This window comes from Cupressus sempervirens, chromosome 1 (assembly GCF_028749045.1).
Source record: "Cupressus sempervirens isolate cs-2001-9-10 chromosome 1, ASM2874904v1, whole genome shotgun sequence".
NCBI classification, from domain to species: Eukaryota; Viridiplantae; Streptophyta; class Pinopsida; order Cupressales; family Cupressaceae; genus Cupressus; species Cupressus sempervirens.
In genome coordinates this window covers 619,606,396-619,629,422 of record NC_143118.1, presented here as the reverse complement: position 1 = coordinate 619,629,422, position 23,027 = coordinate 619,606,396, and the positions used below count along the sequence as shown (strand labels likewise).

The 23,027-nt window shown below is 36.7% G+C and overlaps 1 protein-coding gene across 4 annotated transcripts in view; it reads right to left on the bottom strand.

Annotated features, from left to right (window-relative positions):
• Positions 1-2,332: 2,332 nt before the first annotated feature.
• The window catches only part of RRP41 (3'-5'-exoribonuclease family protein), a 196,411-nt gene continuing 175,716 nt past the window's right edge, over positions 2,333-23,027 (bottom strand). For all 4 annotated transcript variants that reach the window (XM_089832721.1, XM_089832727.1, XM_089832736.1 and 1 more), the window contains one exon: positions 2,333-2,755. In XM_089832721.1, the coding sequence (XP_089688847.1) occupies positions 2,702-2,755 (54 nt within the window). In that variant the 3' untranslated portion in view covers positions 2,333-2,701. The remainder of the gene's footprint in view (positions 2,756-23,027) is intronic.

Sequence of the window (23,027 nt, the reverse complement as noted above, 5' to 3'; positions counted from 1 at the left end):
CCATAGATGTTATGGTGGAACAATATGGATAACCCACTTTACATGCATCTTGTGCTTCTAATTCCATATGATTTGCCCCAAGAGTTGGCACAATACCTCCATCTAGTGATGAGGAAGGAATTGTCTAATCTCAATTTTCAATTTAAATTCCAAGTAGAAAAGCAGATCTCTTATAATTATCTTTTCATTATGTAATAAGATTTGTATTCTTTTCTTGTGTATGCTTAACTCAAGTGAAGGATGTCTTCTTTGAAGTCCTTGCAAACATGTATAATAAGATGATGCTAGTAATCTCCACAATCAATGGTGTCCATTCACCAGTGTTTGTTGCGCAACCTATAGTAAACCAAATGCGAGAATGGATAGAGCTACATTAACTCAAAATGATCATATTGGATGGTGCATATTGCATGGTAAGGATGCAATAGATCCAAGAATAATTAGTGTTTGTTTCCTTTTCACAAGTTGTCAATTCCTCTATTGCAGAGAGGAATTGGTGCACATATAAATCATCCAATAAGTCAATAGAACAATCTTGTCTCTAAATGATCGAAGAAGTTAGGTTGTTCACAATACATCATAGCCACAAGATCAATAGCCCATTAAGTATCATCAAGACTCCAACCTTTCCTTAGGATGTCACTCCTAAAGATGCTATGCAAAGTGAGTGAGGATGACACACCTATGGGATTTGGTTTAGGTCCCACTGGACGAGGATCTGCTCAAGCTAAATGATCTACAACGGGCTAAGGAACCAAGTGAAGGGGAGCTGGTGATGGCAGGATCCGCATATGGATCTTATTCAATGGCCTACGCCTCTACTAGTACCAAGTAAACCATATCATATATAGAATATGCTTGACTCAATCTGTGGGGTCTCCAACTAGCTAACGAGGAAGACCCTCGTAGTCCCAATGGCTCGGCCTGATTTTGATTTAGGTTCCTACACCTACCATGTGTTGTTTATGGAAAGCCATTTAATTTCTTCTTATCTTTGACATTTTTATTATTATGGAAAGTTGATTATAGAGTTGCATTACTATGTTTAATAGTTAGTATTTTATTTATAATTATAGTATGTTTATTATTTATTTTCCGAACCTTTATGTCATTGCATGCATGAAAGTTGGAGCCTTGGGACATTTTTGCTATATAGTTTTCATAACAATGAAAACATTTGAATTGCGTTAATTTGATATGTATTAGGCTTCTAAATGTCTACTGAATGTTTTTATCAATGTTATGATATGCAAATTTGAAATCTCCCTAAAAAAAAATTAACCTAAATTTTAATAGTCATCTCCTATTGTCCCCTAAAAATTAGCCCTACGACTATACTCATAACAGAACCACAACCCAGTGTCCACTACCATCCCAGTCCCTTGAACTCCATGGAGCATAGGTTTATGTTAGCTACATTGGCAATTTTATTATACTGTTGATCGGTACTCTTACAGCTCTAGCAACTTATTTTGCTTATTTGCAGGTAAGCTCCGAATATGCCAACCTTAATACAACTGCTTGATACCCACACTTTGAAATTTTTATTTTGCTTCATTTTTATCCATGTGAATCCTCTACTTGAACTCTATCGCATAATATAAGACCAGACTATGCATGCTTAAGCACAAAATGTATATTTTGCTTCTAACTATCATTGTTAAGTCTTCATTTGTAAATAGTCAACTTCATTTCACTGAATACAAAGCAAATAAATGAACATTTATTCTATTTCAATTCTATCTATCATGATTTTCCTTTTCTACATGTGCTAAGAGGATTCCTTAAAATCGACATCACTGAGTATGCACAATTACTTATCTATTACTTATCTTGATAGATATTGATTTGGCTCACTCATCTTTGCAAAATATAAAAACTGCTTTGTATAGCATATAGTTCTTTAGTTCTTCTAGCTTACTTCACATGATTAGAGGCGCAATAGAATAATCCTACATTGTAACGAACTTGACAATTTTAAAAAGGTACACATATTTGCTTAAGCAATTGTACCAAATTGTTGATTTTCCCATGGCTCAAAAATCTTGTACACTATTTTATTCTTCCATTTCCTTAAGTTTTAGTAAAGATACATGTACGCTGCCAGAACTAGCACTTCCTTCATATTAGAGATAAAATTCAATACAGAAGCGTTTACATAATTTAAAAAGAAAAATCATTGAAAACATAATTGAGAAGGAAGAATGTGGAGTGATATTCAATGTCAATAATAAAAAAACGTATTAGTTTAGCAGTAATTGTTGTATTTAATAAAAATGTTTGTACCGAGCAAAGCATAAAATGAATGCAACTTGAAAGCAACTATCAAATATAGACCAAGTTTCAATTTTACTGAGAAATAAAAAGATAAGTAGGTTTAATTTCCTAATCCACCAGCATGCATCATTTTCTATGATTCATTTCCTTCATCCACCAGCATGTATCGCTTTTTTAATGAATTTCTCCAACCAGCTTCAAAAGCAGCAGCCTTGAGAGTTTTGCGAGCCATAAAGATTATTAGTTGCTAATTGTCAATAAGAGTTGACTGGAAATACACAGAAGCCAAAACATTGTGACGATATATGCCACTACAAAGAGAACAGCATTTATTTGTTATGGTCAATTGCATGGGCCCTACGCTTACCGATCAGCAATTTTTACATGCCCAAAAATGCAGTGGAATTTTGTCAAAAATAAATGTTTATGTCCTGAGTCCTTTTTGATATTCCAGCTGTTTTGTATTCTCCAGTAGTACCTGCAGATGACAAATGGATATATAACAGTTCACACCAACTAATAAAATAAATAAAAATATACATCCAATTTAATTTCATCTATAAATGAGGGAACTCAAAAACAACCTTCACATACAGACAAACTTATAAAATCCTTCCAGTACAGCTCATCTATGTAGTCCCTTTATGCATCCAACTACATTCAAAAGGCTCACTTGATAACTTGGTGGCAAATGCTTATGAAAATTAGTATTAAGAGCAACCATAATTTAAATTTTTAATAGGGATCGTCAATAATCTACCCAAAATTCTTTTAAACTGAAGATCAAAGTCCATGTCTACCTCTACTTGAGGGTCATTGTTCATAGCCAAAAAAGCCGAAAAAGAATGGTGTCCTAACTAATAACGTCAGTGTAAAGTGATAGATATTCGTATATTTAAATTTTATTTGGGCTGACACAAAAGTAAATAAAAATTGCTAGCAAACATTTATGCAATTCCCACAACATTATACATAAGGCAGACAAGGCCAAGTCCATTAGTTGTGGCTTGATTGCATATTAACAATTTTTTATGCAATTGAAGATATTGCTGTGCAACATTATTTTAGATATTTGGTTCAATGTTCTGCCTCACAGTTTGACTTGAAACCATGACGTTTTCTATATACATCAGCCATCAAGATTCTTCATCATAATAGTGATGATATTTGTGTTGATTCTTCTGGATTGTTTGTAAAATTAACAAGCATCATCTGTTTTCCCAATGTTGCTCCAAGTTTCCCAAATGGGGGATGTGGATACACAGCTTCAAGAACCACCCAATAAATCCAATTCCAGGAAGGCACCTATTTTAGCTTTTTAGAGGTTCTTGTAATTTTTTTAATGAAAAATTTACCTTTCATTTTTATGCAACAAATAAAGGAGACAGTCCAGTCCTTAAAGGGGGTATCCTCTCCAAATCCCAAAGACTTTGGGATCTCTAGGATGTCATCAGAGCTACCGGGGACACCTTTTTGTGGTGTAAATTTCCTAAATGTTAGCCACAAGGGGAAAGTTAAATGGTTCGGCTTTCTCTGGCCTCTGGAGGATCTACCCTCAATCATTTCATCATCCCAGACATTACCAACTAGGCTTTCCCACCACTTCGTGTTATTTTATAAACCTCTCCACTCAAATCAGCATGGCCTTCGTGACTTGGCCTGCCTATTTCTCTGTCATCTGGATGTTGATCCATGCTAAATTACATTAGATTTACTGTAGATTAGGAATAAAGTTATGTTCAATACCATTATCTCTAGTATAATGCCCTTACTAACTTATATTTCTTTGCAGATAGCTATCAGAATAATGAGACAATGCTATGTCACAAGAAATGTGGATAATTCTGATATTGATGATAATTTATTGATTTCTGAATTTGAATCACATATTCCTGAGTATGAGAACGATAGATTGAACTCTGACTTGCACTTATGAATTTTGGTACTTGTCTTTTATTGATCTCATTTGAATTATATATAATATATATAATACTCAAGAGCCATGTCTCTCCACTGACATGCTAACCCGAATGCATCGTTTCATGATCAGTTAACAACCCGATAGTTGTCAGTAATATAATCAATGTAAATGAAAAGAGACTGATTCATTACCAATACAGTCACCAAATGTAGTCTGATTCATAATCGGTGCATTCATAAGCATTGATACACTATGAATGACAGTAAAGCAATGCTCAATTTGATTGTACTAAATTGATACTCAATGATAATAGTCAATATTAACTTAATACAGATTTATTCTTGGTAGAATAACAATAATGATAATCAAGTCGATCAATATGAATGACAAATTAAATCTCATATAATCAATATCATGGTTTATGGTTTAATCTTTACTTATGTATGTATATGAATACTCAGCGTATATTAATATACATGCATGCATAGAATCATAGATAATTCCACTGATAATTATCATTCATGTTTATCTGACTGAAGCTATCATTCTTAACACTTCCTCTTAGCTAGGGAAGATAAAATCCATCCACATAATTAACACACTAGATCCATTTATTGTGAGAGATGTCACCTCAATGTGATATTAGGAGATATGGTATACGCAATAATATCAAGTCACGTAACATTCTCCATAACTCAAAAATATCCATATTATGGTATGTCCACTAACATCAAATCTCATGATGCCTACCATATAAATTTGTGATCATGGCATATACACAAATATATTATCCACCATGATTATTTCTTAAAGATCATTATGATCTACCAAATGATATCAAGCCTCATGATATCCACCATAATGTAATACCCCCATCATAAAATAGATTATTAATCAAATCGTTGTTAATGGGCCGATTGATTTTAATGGAACCATTTTAGTTTTGTTTTCGTAAGTAAGTGCAGCCGTCGGCCATCTTTGTACACCCTTTGAAAGTTTTCCTGAAGGTTACCTAAGCACGGCTTGTAGCAAGTCGTAGGCATGCGATTTAGATTATATTTTTTTGTACTACAAATTCCTGTTGGGATTCTCTATTGTTCGTCATTTCCGAAGTGAAAGATCTTACCTACTTCGTTTTTCGGTTTCCGTGGGATTCAACCCCCACCCTATTCCGTCACCTGTAATACTTCTAGATCTAGCAAATTAGAGCACCATCTTGTGGAAAATATTATTTGAAGATTCTATATGTTCTATCTCCATTTGTGTTTTGGCTTTATTTAATGAATTTAGGTCTTTAAGTTCTAATTGCATTACTAGTCATTTTCTTACAATCCGTACACCATTCGCTTCACAACTTGATCTTCACTCCGTACCCTCCACTCTACATCGTACGGCCATCAAGGTAATACCGTACAGACCTAAGGCACTGGCCACCTGAAGCACTAAGGGAGAACTACCTGAAGCACTGGTCACCCAAAGTACTGAAGGAGAACTACCTGAAACACTGACCTGAAGCACTAGCCACCCGAAGCACTGAAGGAGAACTACCTGAAACACTAACCTGAAGCACTGGCCACCCGAAGCATTGAGGGAAAACTATCTGAAGCACTGGCCACCCAAAGCACTCAAGGAGAACTACCTGAAGCATTGGCCACCCGAAGCACTCAAGGAGAACTATCTGAAGCACTGGCCACCCGAAGCACTGACCGATACTACCTGGAGCACACAACCAGACTACATAAAGCACACAACAAGACTACCTGAAGCATACTACGGGACTTCATAAAGAAACTCTAGAACGAAACATTACAATGGTATCAGAGCTTCGATTCTACTAGCTTGTGGACAATGAATGAGAGTGTATAGCCAAAAGAGAAGAACACATTCTGTTGATAGAATGGCTACAACATCAGAACCCACAACTATCAAACTTGTGGCACTGCTGAGAGAACTTGCGAGGAATCAAGCACAGATCAATGATACTCAGCATCTCATGGAAGAAACTTTCAAGAAGTTGGCATCTAGCATGCTTTTGACCTTCCATGCCATCTTTTCCCCCATGAATGGAGGCACCACACAGAGGGCAGCAATAGACCTTTGAAGAAATGCAAGACGAGATAAGAGAAGACTAGAGGAATGTGAATTTGGAGGAAGATATATCCTACAAAGATTATGCAGATTTGAGGATGAGATATTCGGAAGGCAGAAACCAAAGATATTTTAACGATGATCTCAAAAGGAAGTTGAGTAAAGTAAATTTGTCTCCATTTGATAGACCCGAAGCCATATCTGCACAAGAGTGGGTCATGAAGGTTGATACTTACTTCCAGCTTAATCCTATGCCAGAAGAAGCAATTAAATTTGCGGCATTACACTTGGACAGAGTGGCACATGAATGGTGGCATCACGACACCATCACACTAGGGCATGATCAAATAAATACCTATGCGGAATTCGTTGAGAGATTGATAGATCAATTTGACAGTAAAAATCTAGAACTCAATTTCAAAGATTTGGCATAGCTGAGGCAAACTGGATTGGTTGACCAGTACATTGCAGAATTTCCAAAATTCTCTGTTTTGGTCACAGACATTTCTGAAAGAAGACGGATAATGTTTTTCATGGATGGACTAAAAAAACCACTGAAGGGTTGGGTAAAAGGGTTCAATCCTGCCACCCTATCAAAGGCCATTAAGAAGGTGAGGAGTATGGCATCATCATCCGCATCATCCTCACGAAGTTACTCACATTCCAAACTATTGGTGTTTCGGAGGGGCAATGATAACAAACCTCCACTGAGAAAGTTGTTGTTAGACGAAGCTACCAAACAGGAGCTCCAAAGGAAAAAATTGTGTTTCAACTGCAAGGGACCATGGGAACCTAGGCACAGATGCCTTGGGAAAGGGAAAATCCACTACATTGAGGTCGTGTCTGATGATGATGAACAAGAAGATATACCCTCCAAAGACAACCAACCCCACGAGAACACCAAAATGGTTAGTTTGAACCATACAGAAAGAATTGCAGCATTGGTATGGTGTGGAGGAATTATCGCCCTAGCCAGTAGCCCAAGATGCACGATGTTTCATGTACGCAGAACCCTTCAAGGACAAAGGGTTATGTTGATGCTCAATAAAGACGCCACTCTAAACTTCATAAACTCATCTCAAGTGAAGCAAAGAGGTCTGCCTACGGAGATGCACGCAGGATTCCAGGTCAAGGTTGCCAAAGGGACTCTTCTGCCTTGCACACACCTTGTTTTAGCTAAGTATCACAATGGCAAATTACACGGTGATCGAGGATTTCTTCATGGTGGACCTTGATGATATGGAGGTTATTTGGGCATACAGTGGATGGAGACACTTGATGAATACACTTAGAGCTTCAAACGGATGGACTTCACTTTTGTTGTCGATGGAAAGAAGGTTGTTCTCTGAGGAATGGCAAATGAGGGTCCAAAGGAAGTTTGTGCACATCGGATGGAGGCAATTTTTCAACGTGATGATGTTGCTTGGGCTGCACACTGTTTTGTCTCAGCAAAACCTATAAAAGGGCAACAGACACCTCCCTAGGATGATGATCTCCAAAATATCTTGAGTGGTCATGATAAAGTTTTTATAGACATTCCTCCTAGCATACCACCTCAACAAGGGTTTGAACATACTATCAAGTTGCAAGCAGGAGCCAAGCCGGTCACAACCACACCCTACCGCCATCCCAAGAAATTCAGAGATGAGATCGAAAAGACAATTCATGAATTGCTAGAGAAAGGATGGATCTATCCCAATTCTAGCCCTTTTGCATCATCAATGGTATTGGTCAAAAAGGACGAGACAATGTGCATGTGTTTCGATTACCATGCGTTGAACAAAAAAACAATAAAAAATAGATATCCCATTCTAAGGATAGATGTGTTGCTAAATTAATTACATAGCGCAATCTATTTTTTGAAAATAGATCTTTGTTCCAGATACCTTTATATTTGCATGAGGAAAGAAAATGTCGAAAAGACGGCCTTTTGTTGTCATTACGAGCATTATGAGTTCCTGGTCATGCCATTCGGATTAACAAATGCACTTGCTACATTCCAATCATGCATGAATCACATCTTCAAAAAACAATTGTGTTAAGTACTTACTGATATTTTTTGATGATATTCTTTATTATAGTAGGACATGGGAAGAGCACCTGAAGCATCTAGATGAAGTCCTAGGGATCATGAAGGATCAGTCTTTGTTCGCCAAGCGATTCAAGTGTGAATTCGGTATGACAGAAATATTGTACTAGGGGCATGTTGTCAGTAAATATAGAGTTCAAGTTCATCAGGAGAAGATTCAGGCTATCCTTGATTGGCCTCCCCCAAAATCACTCACAGAATTGCGATGATTTTTTAGACTATGCAATTATTACCAGAGGTTCATTAAATGATTCTCTCAGCTCAACACACCCTTAAAGGATCTAACAAGGGTTATATTTCTTTGTACTGCGAATTCCTGTTGGGATTCTCTGTTGTTCGCCATTTCGGAAGTGAAAGATCTTCCCTACTTGGCTTTCCAATTTCGGTGGGATTCAACCCTCACCCTATTTTATCGCCTGCAATACTTTGCTCGGATCTGGCAAATCGGAGCACCATCTTGTGGCAAATATTATTTGAAGATTATATATGTTCTATCTCCATTCGCGTTTTGGCTTTATTTGATGAATTTGGGTCTTTAAGCTCTTTATGCATTACTAGTCATTTTCCTATAATCCATACACCATTCGCTTCACAACTTGATCTTCACTCCGTACCCTCCACTCTACATCGTACAACCATACACTCTACTGTACGGCCATCAAGGTAATATCGTACGGACCTGAGGCACTGGCTACCCAAAGCACTAAGGGAGAACTACCTAAGCACTGACTTGAAGCACTGACCACCCGAAGCACTGAAAAACTACCTGAAGCACTAAGGGAGAACTACCTGAAGCACTAGCCACCCGAAGCACTGAGGGAGAACTACCTAAAGCAATGACCTGAGGTACTGGCCACCCAAAGCACTGAGGGAGAACTACTTGAAGCACTAACTCGAAGCACTAGCCACCCGAAGCATTGAGGAAGAACTACCTGAAGTATTAGCCACCTAAAGCACTGAGAGAGAACTATCTGAAACACTAGCCACCCGAAGCACTAAGGGATACTAACTGGAGCACACAACCAAAGTAGCTGAAGCACGCGACAAGACTACCTGAAGCATACTACGGTACTTCATAAGGCAACTCTAGAACAGAACATTACACATAATGTCTAAGAGATATCAATAATCATGACATGTCCACGGATATCAATTCACATGATATCCATTATGATTTTTCAGAGGTACCCATAAAGTCGTGGAGTCACACACATGACAACAAAAGAGTTTACGCATTAAACATCTTTAGTTATCAATACAAATAAAGAGTAATTGAGACTCAATCTTAAATTTAACTTACATTTTTAACATGGAGAGATGTTTTCTTTTCTAGTTTTAAATTGAGAAGTTCTTTGCATGAAACTCAAGCATATAATTATAAATAACATATATTTTTTTGAAAATTACATAAGGCAAATTTAATGTCAAATTTTCTTCAATTTTCTTGACTTGTCGAACTTCATAGTTGTCAAAATTGAACTCAAACTCAAACCTTGTGACTTAGGTCATCCTCGTATAATCTTTGCATACGGTGAGATATCCATATGGTGAATTCTCTTCTTCTTTTTGACTTTTTATTTTTATTTTGATATACGTATATATATTACTTGTTTCCTCCGGACCAATTTGGCCTTCCCGTACAAATTAGGTCATCTCGTTGCCTTTGTTCATGGAATATCTTCAATTTTGACTCATTCATGGCATTCGGAACTAACCATCCAAAGTTGCCAATTCATTGCTCCATTCTCCTTGACTTCCCAAACTTTGTAAGGGTTAAGTCATCAAACTTTGAACTAACCTAGTCTTATTTCATTGCGGCTATTGTACTTTATGACCATTTGTCCCAGCATGAAATTGAAACATCAAATGTGTTTGTCATGCCACAATTTTCAATATTCCCGGGTTGACTTGGTTACCCACTAAGCCATTAGTCATTGTTCATCCGCCTTATTCAATGTGTACAATCTTTCTAGCAAACTATCCATGTTGCGAAGCCAATTCTCAATGGATATCCATAGACTCAATTATGTAGAATCAATGCCATGAACACCACAACTACAATGGCTTCCAAGGTATACATTAGTTGAAAATGTGCCTAGCCTACAATGACTTTATGAGTGGTTTTGTAAGCCCATAGTACCAACAAAAGATTTTCCTCCTAATCCTCGTGTTCAACACCTTAGGACTTATAAATGATTAAGACTAGTATCTTGTTCATGGCTTCTAGTTGCTTGTTGACTCTAGGGTAGCTTAGGCTTGATAGAGTGGAAGATCTTAAACTTGGTTGTCAGGAGTTTCACCACATGATTTACAAAATGCTTGCCTCAATCATTGGTGGGTTGGATCAAGATGCCATATTGAGTGATAATTTGTTCATAAATGAAACTTATTATGTTCAAGGCTGAATTCTCTGGTAGGACTCGTGCTTTGGCACACTTCATCAAGTACTTGATCACCACCACTATATACCAAAACCTTCACACGCGGCTTACCTTCAGTAGGCCTATAAGTACAATCCCCACCGCTCTAACATTAAGTGCATGCAATAGATTCAAGAGCATAAAGTCCCTCTTATGTGGTTAGCTCGCTTTTTGAGAAGTGTTGCACCCTATGGCCCATTTACGAGCATTATTATATAATGTGGCAACCATAATCCTACAAGCAACACTTCTCAAGTCGTGGTGTCTGGCCCCATGTCCCCTTGGTGCCTTTCTTAGCACCATTGGAATTTCCTCTTCCATACTCATTTCTTCAAAACTTGGTTGGGTCCCATTTTATAAAGCAACATGTTGATCAACTCAAATGTCTCAATCCATAAGACTAGCTTCCTTATTTCTAGTGCAAGAGCACCATTGATATTCCACATCACACCCCTCCAATTTTGGTGTGTAAGTTGGTCTTAGGACGTGTTAACATGTTTGAAGATGCTTCATTTTGGTTTGAAGTCATTTGTGTATGCTTTTGTCCCAATAAGGCCAAACAATTTTGAGAGGGTTAATGAAGATTGGGTGCGACTTTAGGTGGGAAACTATGACTATTTCTTGCGACTTACTATTTTTTTATTGCAGACTGTTACATTTTTGCTTAGTCATTGATGGGTTGTGAATGACGATGTTTTAAATTGAATTTAGTTTGGATTGGTAACATTTTGCTATTAGTTTAGTGGGTTTATTGAGTTTTGTCTAGACTTAGCATTCATTGTTATTGGTAGGACTATAACCTAGGATTTTAATCCTAAATGGACAATCTCTCACATTAGGGTCACTGTAAAATGGAGTTCTCTAGACCTAAGAGAGGTTGTCCAATGTACTTCGATTTTTTGCGTTCAATTGTTTACCTCCCACCATGGTCAAGTAAGATTCAGCTTGACTAGGTTAGATATTTGTATGTGACTAACTTGTAATAGAGATTGCAAAGAGTGGATATGGAGATAGAATTGGTGTTGACTCAGTGAAAGGAGTTCATTTAGATGTATTTAATGTGTTCAACACAAGAACAACCAACTTTTGTAAGTGGGCTTTGTGTAGAGAGCTTTGAAACTAAGTTTATTGACTTTTAGGCCTAGAACCCTTAAACCTAGGGTTTTGTGGATCAGCAATACAACGGTGGGTTGGAGATTTGGTTCTTTAGAATCTTTTAGAGCTCTGAAATGGGTGTCTGAATTTGTATTTTGTTTCAAGGGTGTTTCGGGACAATCTTGTGTAAAAGTCCAAAAACTCGCTAAATAGGGCTACTAGGATTAGGCCTCCTATTAGGCCAGTTTGCCACTTTCTCTTTTTGGGTATTTGCTACGATGCTTGTAACCCTAAAAATAGATGATTCTAAGTGGAATAGTATATATGAAGTCTCTAGAATGGCCTTGGAGTGTATGTGATGAAACATCTTAGGGGATGCTTTTGTGGTTGCATTGGAAGATGAAAAGTCAAGTTTGGTGGAGCCTCGAGTGTTGTTTGCAGGAATTGGTGGATTGATTGTGGTGTCTAGGATAGTAGTGAACCTCCTCAAGGATCACATGATTGCCTAAGCCCATTGGAAGGGTCATGGAATAAACTCATGTTGGGAGCTTACCATAACCTTTGGGTGATATTACCTAGTTAAGATTTAATCCTACTAACATCACATTCAGTGGCAACATATCCTTCGGGAAATGTGAGGTCGATAGATACTTCCCAATACTGGTGTACCATGATCGTAGTACAGCCATATGGAAAAGATGTGTCAGGGAAGTCATCGTTCACTCCATCTAGTGGTTCTCTTAACTTGATTCATGACAACTTATCAACAATTACATGGCTTCTCCTTGGTCATATAATGATTATGAAGGTTAACTCCTGAAGTAGGAGCTACCTGCTAACCCTTCCTTGAATAATAGGTTTACTCATCAAGTGCATTAAAGCCTGGTGGTCAACATAAAATCTAAATGGAGTTGCCAAAGATAATGGTAGAACTTCTACATAGCATGGACCATCCTCAGAGATATTATGATGATAGATAGTTTCTATTATCTTTGTTTAGTATCTAATGGTTATATATTGTAATATTGTAAATATTAGAATGTTTCTAATATTTAGTTTTTTGTTTCTAGAATAGAATGTTTCTATTATTTACGATTGTTTCTTAAAGAAACATCGTTCAGTCTCTTGTATAAATTGACCTCTTGATCAAAGTTAATAACAAGAAAATATTTTCCAATTACTTTGTAATATGGTATAAGATAAGATAAGATAATGATATTAATGTCCAACAAAAGACCACCAAAAGGTCTATTGGACTAGAAGATTACAACAATGAGGCTAGCAATAGCAGGGGCACCTAACAGCATCTGAAAACAAAACCATACAACAAAACAATAAAAACATAGAAACAAAGAGAAAGCCAAGAAAAGACTAGTAGGCAGAAAGAAATCAGTCACAAACGGATACGCTTGCCAATGGGTAGAAGCTCTACTTTGCCTCTAGGAACTTGTAGAGGGGTGTCATTTCTGCAAATTGCCGGTATGGGATCTAACAGATTTGGAATGACCGGAAGAGCTGGTACAACTAGATGACCTTTTCACAACACGCAAAGGAGATAAGGGTGTGAAAAAGGCAGTAATAAGCTGAGTAGACGTACGCCAATGAGGAAGTAGTGACTATAGCGTACTATCATGGAGCATGGAGCATATGGCCTCCTAAAGATAAAGAGCAAGACACCTCTGATCGTAGTAACTGAAAAAATCATAAAGAGAGAAACACTCTTGGAATAGACAGAAAAATCTCCCTCTGATCTCATAGTATATAAGGCAACAGAAAAGAAAGTGAGTCTCTATCTCAATCTCATCCAAAGTACACAGGTTACAGATCCGCTCCCCGCTATCAATATGATGGTCAGCCTGAACCTGAAGGCCTCATTGCTTCCTTGATAGGGCAGAAATAACCTTGCTCATTGGTGACTTTGTACTCTTCAATCCATTGAGGATTAGTGACTATCCTAGTGGGGATCTTATGACTCATCCGAGTTTTTCACTATCCACATTAGGTTTTCAGCAGTATGGGAGTGTTGGGAGGTGCCCCTATAGGTTAGCGATGGAGTGGGGAGTGTTTGTTGTTGATTGGAATTGGTTTGATCGCATGTTTGGTATCACTTGTGTTGCTGGTTAGAGTTATGATAGTGAGATAGGTTGGTCATTGTTGATAGCTTTTGAGCATGCAAGATATTACTCACCCGTAGTTATGGTGTCCTGCATAAACAGAGGGTTACTTGATAGTGATGGTGATAATATGAAGTTCTTCTACATCACACACAGTACGGCATGTGTTTTGTTATGGGACCTAGGTATTGATTCGCGAGATACATCACTTTACACAGACTTTCATTTATTGCTTCATGGTTTGGAGTGTTTGGGCATTTTTGTTAGAATGTAACAGCTAGTTGTATGTTTGAGAGATATGGAAGGTCGCATGTTGTGGTTGAGCATGTTATTTTGTTAGTTTACCCAGATTGCATCAAGTTCAAGGATTGTTAGTAGGGACCTCACGGAGAGGCATTGGCAATATGGGTTTGCACATCTATTCAGACAGGTGCAATATGAATATGTTGCATTTTTTTTTAAATTGGTTTGCAATCCAGAAATCGACATGTATAATATATTCCTCCAGTGGATTCATGGTGAGATGCTACACTTTGAAGATCTTGATGTTTATATCAGAGTAGTGCAACAGAGGACATGGGAGCGTTGGTTGCACTTGGGCAAGTATTGTTATAATACTACGTATCATATGTAGATTGCTGTGACTTCATTTAGAGACCTCTATGGTTATGATGCTCTATCTTTTGTTGATCTAGTGATTAGTGACAAGAGGGATCCTTTGGCATAGGATTGGGTATAGGAGAACCAGGACATCATGAGATTTCTTAGAGAGAATCTTTAGCAGGCACAGAATCAGCAGAAGGTCTATGCTAATCGACACAAGATTGAGAGGATATTTGAGGTGGGGGATATGGTGTACCTACAATTGTAGCCTTACCGATAGAGCACCTTTAAAAGGGTTGAAGCTGAGAAGCTTAAACCTTGTTTTTATGGACCATACATGCGTGTTGGAGAGGTTGCATATGAGATTGAGTTACCATCTGGCAGTAAGATTCATAATGTGTTCCACGTGTCGTGTCTAAAAAAGGCATTGGGACAACATATTATACCATCTCCGAATCTTGGAAGAGAGGGAACGCCAGCTAAGAAGCAAGGTGATTCGAGAGTATTTGATTCGTTGGAGAGGTTTCCCTATAAAGGACGCCACTTCGGAGGGCAAGACTATTTTACAGCATCCAGCTTTGCAGTTACTTGTGGGCAAGCATTTCCGAGAGGGGAGGATTTGTCATGTCCCCTTTTTAGCTCTGTCTAGCAGTGACATGAGAGTTAGCCTATTATGGAGTCTCGTAGGCTGGCAATGGTGATCAGGGACTCAATCAGGGTTTTTAGCGTCTGGATTTGGTTTTACAGGCAATAGTACATAAGTTGAGAGCAGTTCCTTGATTTTAGAAGGCAATTCCTTGATTTTACGAGATTCTTACCTTTTAGGAGGTGGTGATGTTTCTAGAGTTGAGGTTCTATGAGATCACCCCCAAGTCTCAATTTCAAGAGATTTGGGTGTGTTCCCTATATTTTAGGAGTATCCATAGATTTGAGGGTGTGATTGCCAGTTGGCCCAGGTTGTACGACATCAATCACAGGCAGGCGACAAACTCAGTTTCATGTTTTAGAGGTGTTTGGGTTGTTCCTTGGCTACTTGGGAAATATTTTAACATATTTAAATATTCTCCTAAGTTAGCATTTTAATAATTCAAATAATGCTAAGTGTTTAGCCATTTTGGAGTAATAAGGAGTTTTATGGCTCCATTTGGATCGATTTGCCTATGTGTGATAGCTCATTGGAAAGAGCTCAGTCTCTAGTATTTGATTATCACTTGCTGAGACTTATTTGATGCTTGGAGCTATTTGTTATAATAAAGTAACGATTTCCTTCTATTTGGACGCCTTTATTAGGAAAATAATGTTATATTATAAAGTTCAAATGGAATCCACTTTAGGGTTCTTTTAGGGTTCGAATTGCCTTGGAGAGGGGATATAAGGATAAGGCAACCTAAAGAGGAGTATCTTTTATCATTTTATCATCCTATTTTGGACACCATTGCTATGGAAGAGCATTCCTCACCTAGGACGCAAACCCAAATGTTGAGAGCAGATTTGTTGGGACGTAGCCATCAACAAGATCAGATTCAAAGGTTCCTATGCATACAGTTTGATCAAGGCAGTAGATCAGTTTCTAGTATTGCAATTACACTTTGCAGGCAGTGGATTTTTAGGGAAGGCGGCCACTTTGGTTCAACCTAGCGTTTATTACAGCAGCTCACCTGGATCCCATTTTCAGCTAGCATCTATCTTGTTTGGAGCACATCTATATTGGTACTATTTTGGAATAAATCAGACTCTCCTAGTATGGTTTTAGAATCATTTCCAGATTAGTATGTACTACTACATATTATTTCTATCACTTCTATTTATCAATTGTTATTTATTCATTGTAATACCTATATTCTGAAAAATACAAAAAGAAACAACATTCTTCTAAAACTTTTGTCTAGCTCTATAAGATCAAAGAAAAATCTACAAGAAAATATAATTTATATAATTAAATATTATAGCAGCAATAGAGCAAATATCCCTCTACAAACCAACATTTTTTCAGTCTATTTGTCAGTTGATTCTCCATCTTCCTAAACAACTCCTTGAGTTTTTTATTGTACATTTCCACACTTTCATGCTTACTCTAATTCATGTTGTATATCTCGAGACCAATCTCCTTATCATTTTGAAGCATTTAAACCTGGCCTCAAATACCTTCTTCAAGTCTAACCATGTGCTCAGCTTGATTTTGTTTACTTCTGAGAACGGGTCAATTGCCACCTCATTTAGTGTGTTCGGGAATTGTATTACAAAATCATCCTAGTCGGTTCGCCCATTGGTCAACTAGATTATTTCCCATGTCCTATAATGTCGTATGGGATCCTTCGACCATGTCCCGTAAACTTTGACCATGTCTTGCAATCTTCATACCACTTTGAGAACTAGGTCTAATAGGATATGCTTCCAAGTGCACTCAACCTAAACAGATTGTTTTGACTACAATGACCTATGTCTTCCTAACACTCGTCCACACCTGTATCCTCTACATATCTGTCTTGGGTGTGATCTGCACTTTGTGCCCTTTCAACCTCCAATCCCCTTTGACTACCTTTAATACGACATTTTTTGGTTCCTTGGGGTACGAGGGTCAAGTGTCGCATATGATGTTTGGTTTTTTCAATCAATTCAATTGCTTTATCACCTTTTGCCAATCCTTCAACACACTAGTCCACTTTGAACCCTTTAACCCTTTCTTGATTCCATTTGAGTAACCTTTGATGTTCTTGTCCGCTACAGGCGATATTCTGGCGATTGTTTGCAGGCATTGTCTCTACTTGGCTTGCTCTCCCAACCTTAATGATTATTGAAGAGCTTTGTGCTCATTTTCTTGCCCCTTTAAAATATGCTTCCCGTTGTTGTTAAAAGTTAGACATATCAATTATAACAATTGCCTCCTTCATAGGTATTGAGGATACATTGTTGTTGATGGCTTTCGTCAGACTCATCTTCCCTTTGGGTCCTTGTACCAATGCACTATTTGTTGTCGACAATTCTCTCTATTTATAGAGAACCCCTTCAAGACTCTTAACTATTTTTTTGATACCATAGTAAGAACCCCTACAAGTTCTAACTCACCTACTTCTGATAATTTTTGGGTATTTGTCTTTCTGCAATGTCTTGCACTCATACATAGGCATTTTTATCAAACAAGTGTAAGCTTAACTCAGATTTATATCTCTGAACTTCATACATATACAGAACTAATGCCTTGAGGAATAGATTATCTGCACATAATAAAACTTTAATTAAATCACATCTTGTAATTACTAGCTTTAATGGTTCACAAGTGAAATCAGAAAGCTTTTTGGAATCTTGGCATTGATGATTCAATTTAGCACAAACCACAAAATGTGTCTCTTCCAACACTCATGTCACCTGTTGGTGACTCGCGTTTCCCTTATTCTCTATGGCTGCCTTAATGACTTCAAATGCTGACTTAGAAGGCTGCAATTTATAATGATTGAAAAGTCTTCAACTTCTGCAATGAATCTCTGAAATAAACTGTGAAACTGAACACCAATTTTTTCACCAATTAAGCCTAATCATGGTCTCTAAATAAAGCCATTTACATTGTACAATTCACTGGGTATTTCACCTATTCAAAGAGCTGAAATTCTGAAGAATTCCCAATTCTTCAAGTTGAAACTTCTAAAACCCTTTGTCTCCAGATTCTCTTCACACAAATCAATAATATCAAATGCATAGAATGAATCCATTTCCTTTTACCTTTGGCCTTTATAATTCCCAAGTAAGATATCAATCATGGGGCTTCATCAATACACTTCTCATAACTTACAAGTGTGTTTTCTTTTGTTGCATTTGAAAATATAAAATTTATTTATACTTCCCACCTTTTCATGCAAACATTAAAATATAAAGCATATTTTATTAGACACTTATATCTCGCTTATAAATAATACTTCATCACTTATTATAAAGAATACTTTTAAAATATTTTGAACTCCCTTTTAAAGAAAGTGCACTTAAACCATGGAGTTATATTTCTCATTGTGGTGCACTTCATTAAATGACTTTTAAGTCATTAAGTGGCCACTTCCAATGATGACTCAACCCTCAACTTAAATTATAAAGTCAAATTATAATTTTATCATGTCATTTAATGTTTTATTAATAATTTGGCCACTAAAGGGCATAAGTCCGCAATGCAACAATTAGTTGCATTACTTCATACTTATTATAAAGAATACTTTTAAAGTATATAAAACTCCCTTTTAAATAAAGTGCACTTAAACCATAGAGTTATATCTGTCATTGTGATACACTTTATTAAATGACTTTTAAGTCATTAAGTGGCCACTTCCAATGATGCCTCAACCCTCAACTTGAATTATAAAGTCAAATTATAACTTTATAATAAGTCATTTAATGTTTTAATAATAATTTGGCCACTAAAGGGCATGAACCTGCAATGCAATTGTTAGTTGCATCCCCTGTTGATAGGGGCATCATTGGTTCGAATCTCACGAACTTGGCATATACAATGGTGACTATGGCGAACATTCTAGCCCAAATGCACTTTCCAAAAATAGAAAGGGTCCAACTCAATCATCACCAAACTTACCACAAATGTTAAGTACATGAAACTAAGCTCTAAGCCAAGCGAAGACCAGTTGGAGCATACAAAATTGTGGATTAGACAAGACCCTCCCATAACTGAACCTTTTCCTCAGAAGTCCCTCTATCCACAATTTTTAGCCTATGAGGGACACAATAATAGGCTAACATCTCATCCTCTAACACTAGCTAAAAAGGGGACATTACACTATTTTCTTCTCATAGATTGTGGAGAGCAATAAAGTGTTGTACTAAAAGCATTGGCAAGTGGCACATATGATGGTCCACTGTTGGACTTATCCTAAGTTAATCCCAGACTACACTACTGGGATCTTCCTCTGTGTCACCTTCCTTCCAAGGTAAGTCTCGATGGATGGCTTATAAATATTTGCACAGTCCTCCAGCAGTGCTCTTTCTCCTTCAAGAAAACCTTCATTTGTGCCTTCTTTGCTTACTAGTGGCCCCACTCCAAGATTATTGTCATGTCATACAATTGCCTTGTCCCCTCATTCACATATCCATCTAAGAACCAGTACTAAATGTTTGTCTTGTAGAGTCTATGTTTAAAACATATTAAAATGCAAGTAAAATATAATAGTAATCATATACACAATGGATTAAGAGAACTCACAACTGTGCATTCATTGATTACAAAGCTATTACAATGTATCCCCAAACTACCATAAAAACATTCCAACGTGACATAATCATATCCAGAGTAAGTAGAATGCTACGTAAAGGTGTCAAGCAAGTGGCAACTGTTGACCAACCACAAACCCTCAACAACACTAACAACTAATAATTAACCCTACATCAAACTCTATCCTAACAACTTAAGTGACCATTATAAACTATGTTACTTTAATACATCATCCATTTCTATCTGCTTTTGAAGAGAGTTTTTTGTTCATTTATGCTTTCCATTTTTTGCTCATTCAAGAGCTCTTTGCTTTTATTCCATAGTGAATTTATCTCCCCTTTCCCTTTTCTCTTTTATAATTTGCATTTTTTTGTCCTTGTTGGACTTCGCATGTTTGTAATGTAGAAGAGGGAGATCACCCACTTCACAATGACTCTCACACGCACATTGCACATTATGTTCTTGCCCTTCAACACAAGTCAACAAATCAAGGAAAAGGCTTCAAGGACAAATGTACTTTTCAAATATTCTTACCCTGAATAGAGAGCTCTAATAGGAGGCTATAACACCACATTAGCTACCTTTATATGGAATATCTGTCAGACTATTATTGCTTACATCACTAAGGAAAGAGATGCAAAAATGAGCATGTCCCATTCCTTCCATGTTAATTGGAAAATGGAACACATACTATCACTTATGATAGAGCCCATTGAATGGTTTCAAACCACCTAAGTATAACAGGGGAAAAAAATATCATAACAATGGACAATATTTTATCCAGAGCAGCAGCGAACCAATAGCGACTTGATGATCTCACCACATTTAGAGACAAAAACATGCACCTTAGCCAAATCCATACTAAGGTTGACATATAGAAGCCAGTTAATGGAACATGATATACTAACAAACAAAGCATGGCACAATGGTTGCACGTTCTTGCTAAGATAAAATCAAATTATAAAGACAACGAAATCTTCAGCAATTTTATTGTCCACATTCCTGCAGCATCTAACCTTAATTAGTTCCTACTCACATGTAAGAACCCCTGCTAAATCTGATCTAATTTTCAGTTTTGAGTGTTTTGACTTCTTTGTCAAACAGTTGGCATGCAACTGTTTGAAATCTGATTTATGAGTTTTGAATTTGTGTTCAATATTTGTTTTTAGTATCAAACATAAATTTATGATTCTGCTAGGGGAAAAAAATACAATGATATCAGATCTAATATGGGTCCCGTATTACTACAACAGAGAACTGGTTCCTTTAAATATGAGGATTCTACTCAATCAAAATAATTATACACATGCCCGGATGCATAAATAGAAGCCCATTACTAAGTGGAAAGCACGACTGCCTTAAATGGTGAGCAAATATGAAGTGGCTGACAGGCATAGGCAGAAAATGAATCCTGAAATTCTGATATACAAAACTGACCTCCAAACCGTAGCTAAACAATGCCAAACAGTACCAAATTGTGCCAAGTCCTTCAAAATAGTAACAATCATCAAAACAGGATTTTTGAAACCCTACCTTTGGCAACATAGAATTATTTCAGTCCATAAGCCTCTGTCAAAACACTATAAAAATGATACTAAATAAATGTTATAGTTGTGCCATGAGATTTCTAGTTCAAACATCTAAAAAACTGATAATGAGTACATTGCTGAATTCTGGATGATCCACACCTAAATGAGTTTGAATTTTGTTAAACTTAAAACCACTAAGAAACTTTAAGGGTTTTTGACCTCAAATTTCCTATATTGAAAGCCACACACCCAAACTTCTTAGAGGGAAATATGGTAAAAAATAGTATATCAACTGATTTCCTCAAATCCTCTTTATAATCTTCTCATGAAATTTTTGGAAACCCTATTTAAAATTCTCTCTTTTAATAATTTAATATTTAACTTGCATACAGGAATTAATTAAAAATTGACCCCCTCATATAAATTCTTCAGTAATATTAAGTCAATTTAATATCATTATAACTACATATGTTGAAATCCCATTTGGCATAAAACTTAGACACTTTATGACATTCATGTTAAAGCATATAACTTCGGTCTGACAAAACTGTGACCAGCATACATATGTATATATGTACAACAATATGTTGCGCATACTAATGTGTGTGTGTGTGTGTGTGTGTATATATATATATAGGCATATATATCCTCGCTGTGTGAGAATCAATTCACAGTTGGAACCGACGATCATATATATATATATATATTCTAAGATCATTCAAGGCATGATCGAAACTTATTTCTGATTCCTTTGATTTAGATCACCATTGATCTACATTTTATATCGGGTTGCAATCATTATGACTAGTAATACATTGTTAACTTGTGTTAAATTTGTAAACTAATCGGGCATGATTAGTTACACCGAACTGGCATGATTGTGAATGTCCATGTCTCCATTAGGAGACATGACCATTCACCATCACAACCTTTTGTATAATATGTATACTTGATCCACCCGAGTAAACAAGCCATCGAAATCAATTAATGCAAGCACATCAAACGATCGAAGAACATTCTAAGTTCAAGAATATTATATTATCTCTGTACTAACTTCTACAAATTCTAGAGTGAATCTATTCTTTGTCAACAGTGATCATACCTGCAATAAAATTTTGCATAGTCTGCCACGAATTTCAAATCTGATAAGAAACTTTACATGGTATCGGAGCCTTGTTAAGGAAAGATCTCATTAAGTTTAAGAGATCAGATTTCACATTAAATTGCAATCTCTTTTTCTCTACAAGATGACAAACATGTTAAGATTTGAACACCACCTTACAAGTGTTGATAACTTCAAATCTTGGAAACTTCGTATAATGATGTTATTAAAAGAAAACAAATTGGAATCTTTTGTAAGAGAAGATAATGAAGAACCTAAAGATGATCCAGAGAAAACATTATGGATCGAGAATAATCAGAAGGGCATGAAGATAACTGCGGATGCCATTCGAGATCACATAGTGCCTATTTTGGCAAAACAAGCAACAACATATTGCATGTTTAGAGCTCTTGAAAATGCATTCATATTAAATAACACTGGCAGAAAGCTTTCTCTTAAAAGACAGATGAATAATATCAGCATGAATAAAGGAGAAACTATAAATTCCTTATTCATGAGAATCACAGATTTGAGAGATCAATTATCTGCAGTCAGTTATGAGATTGACAACCAAGAATTATCC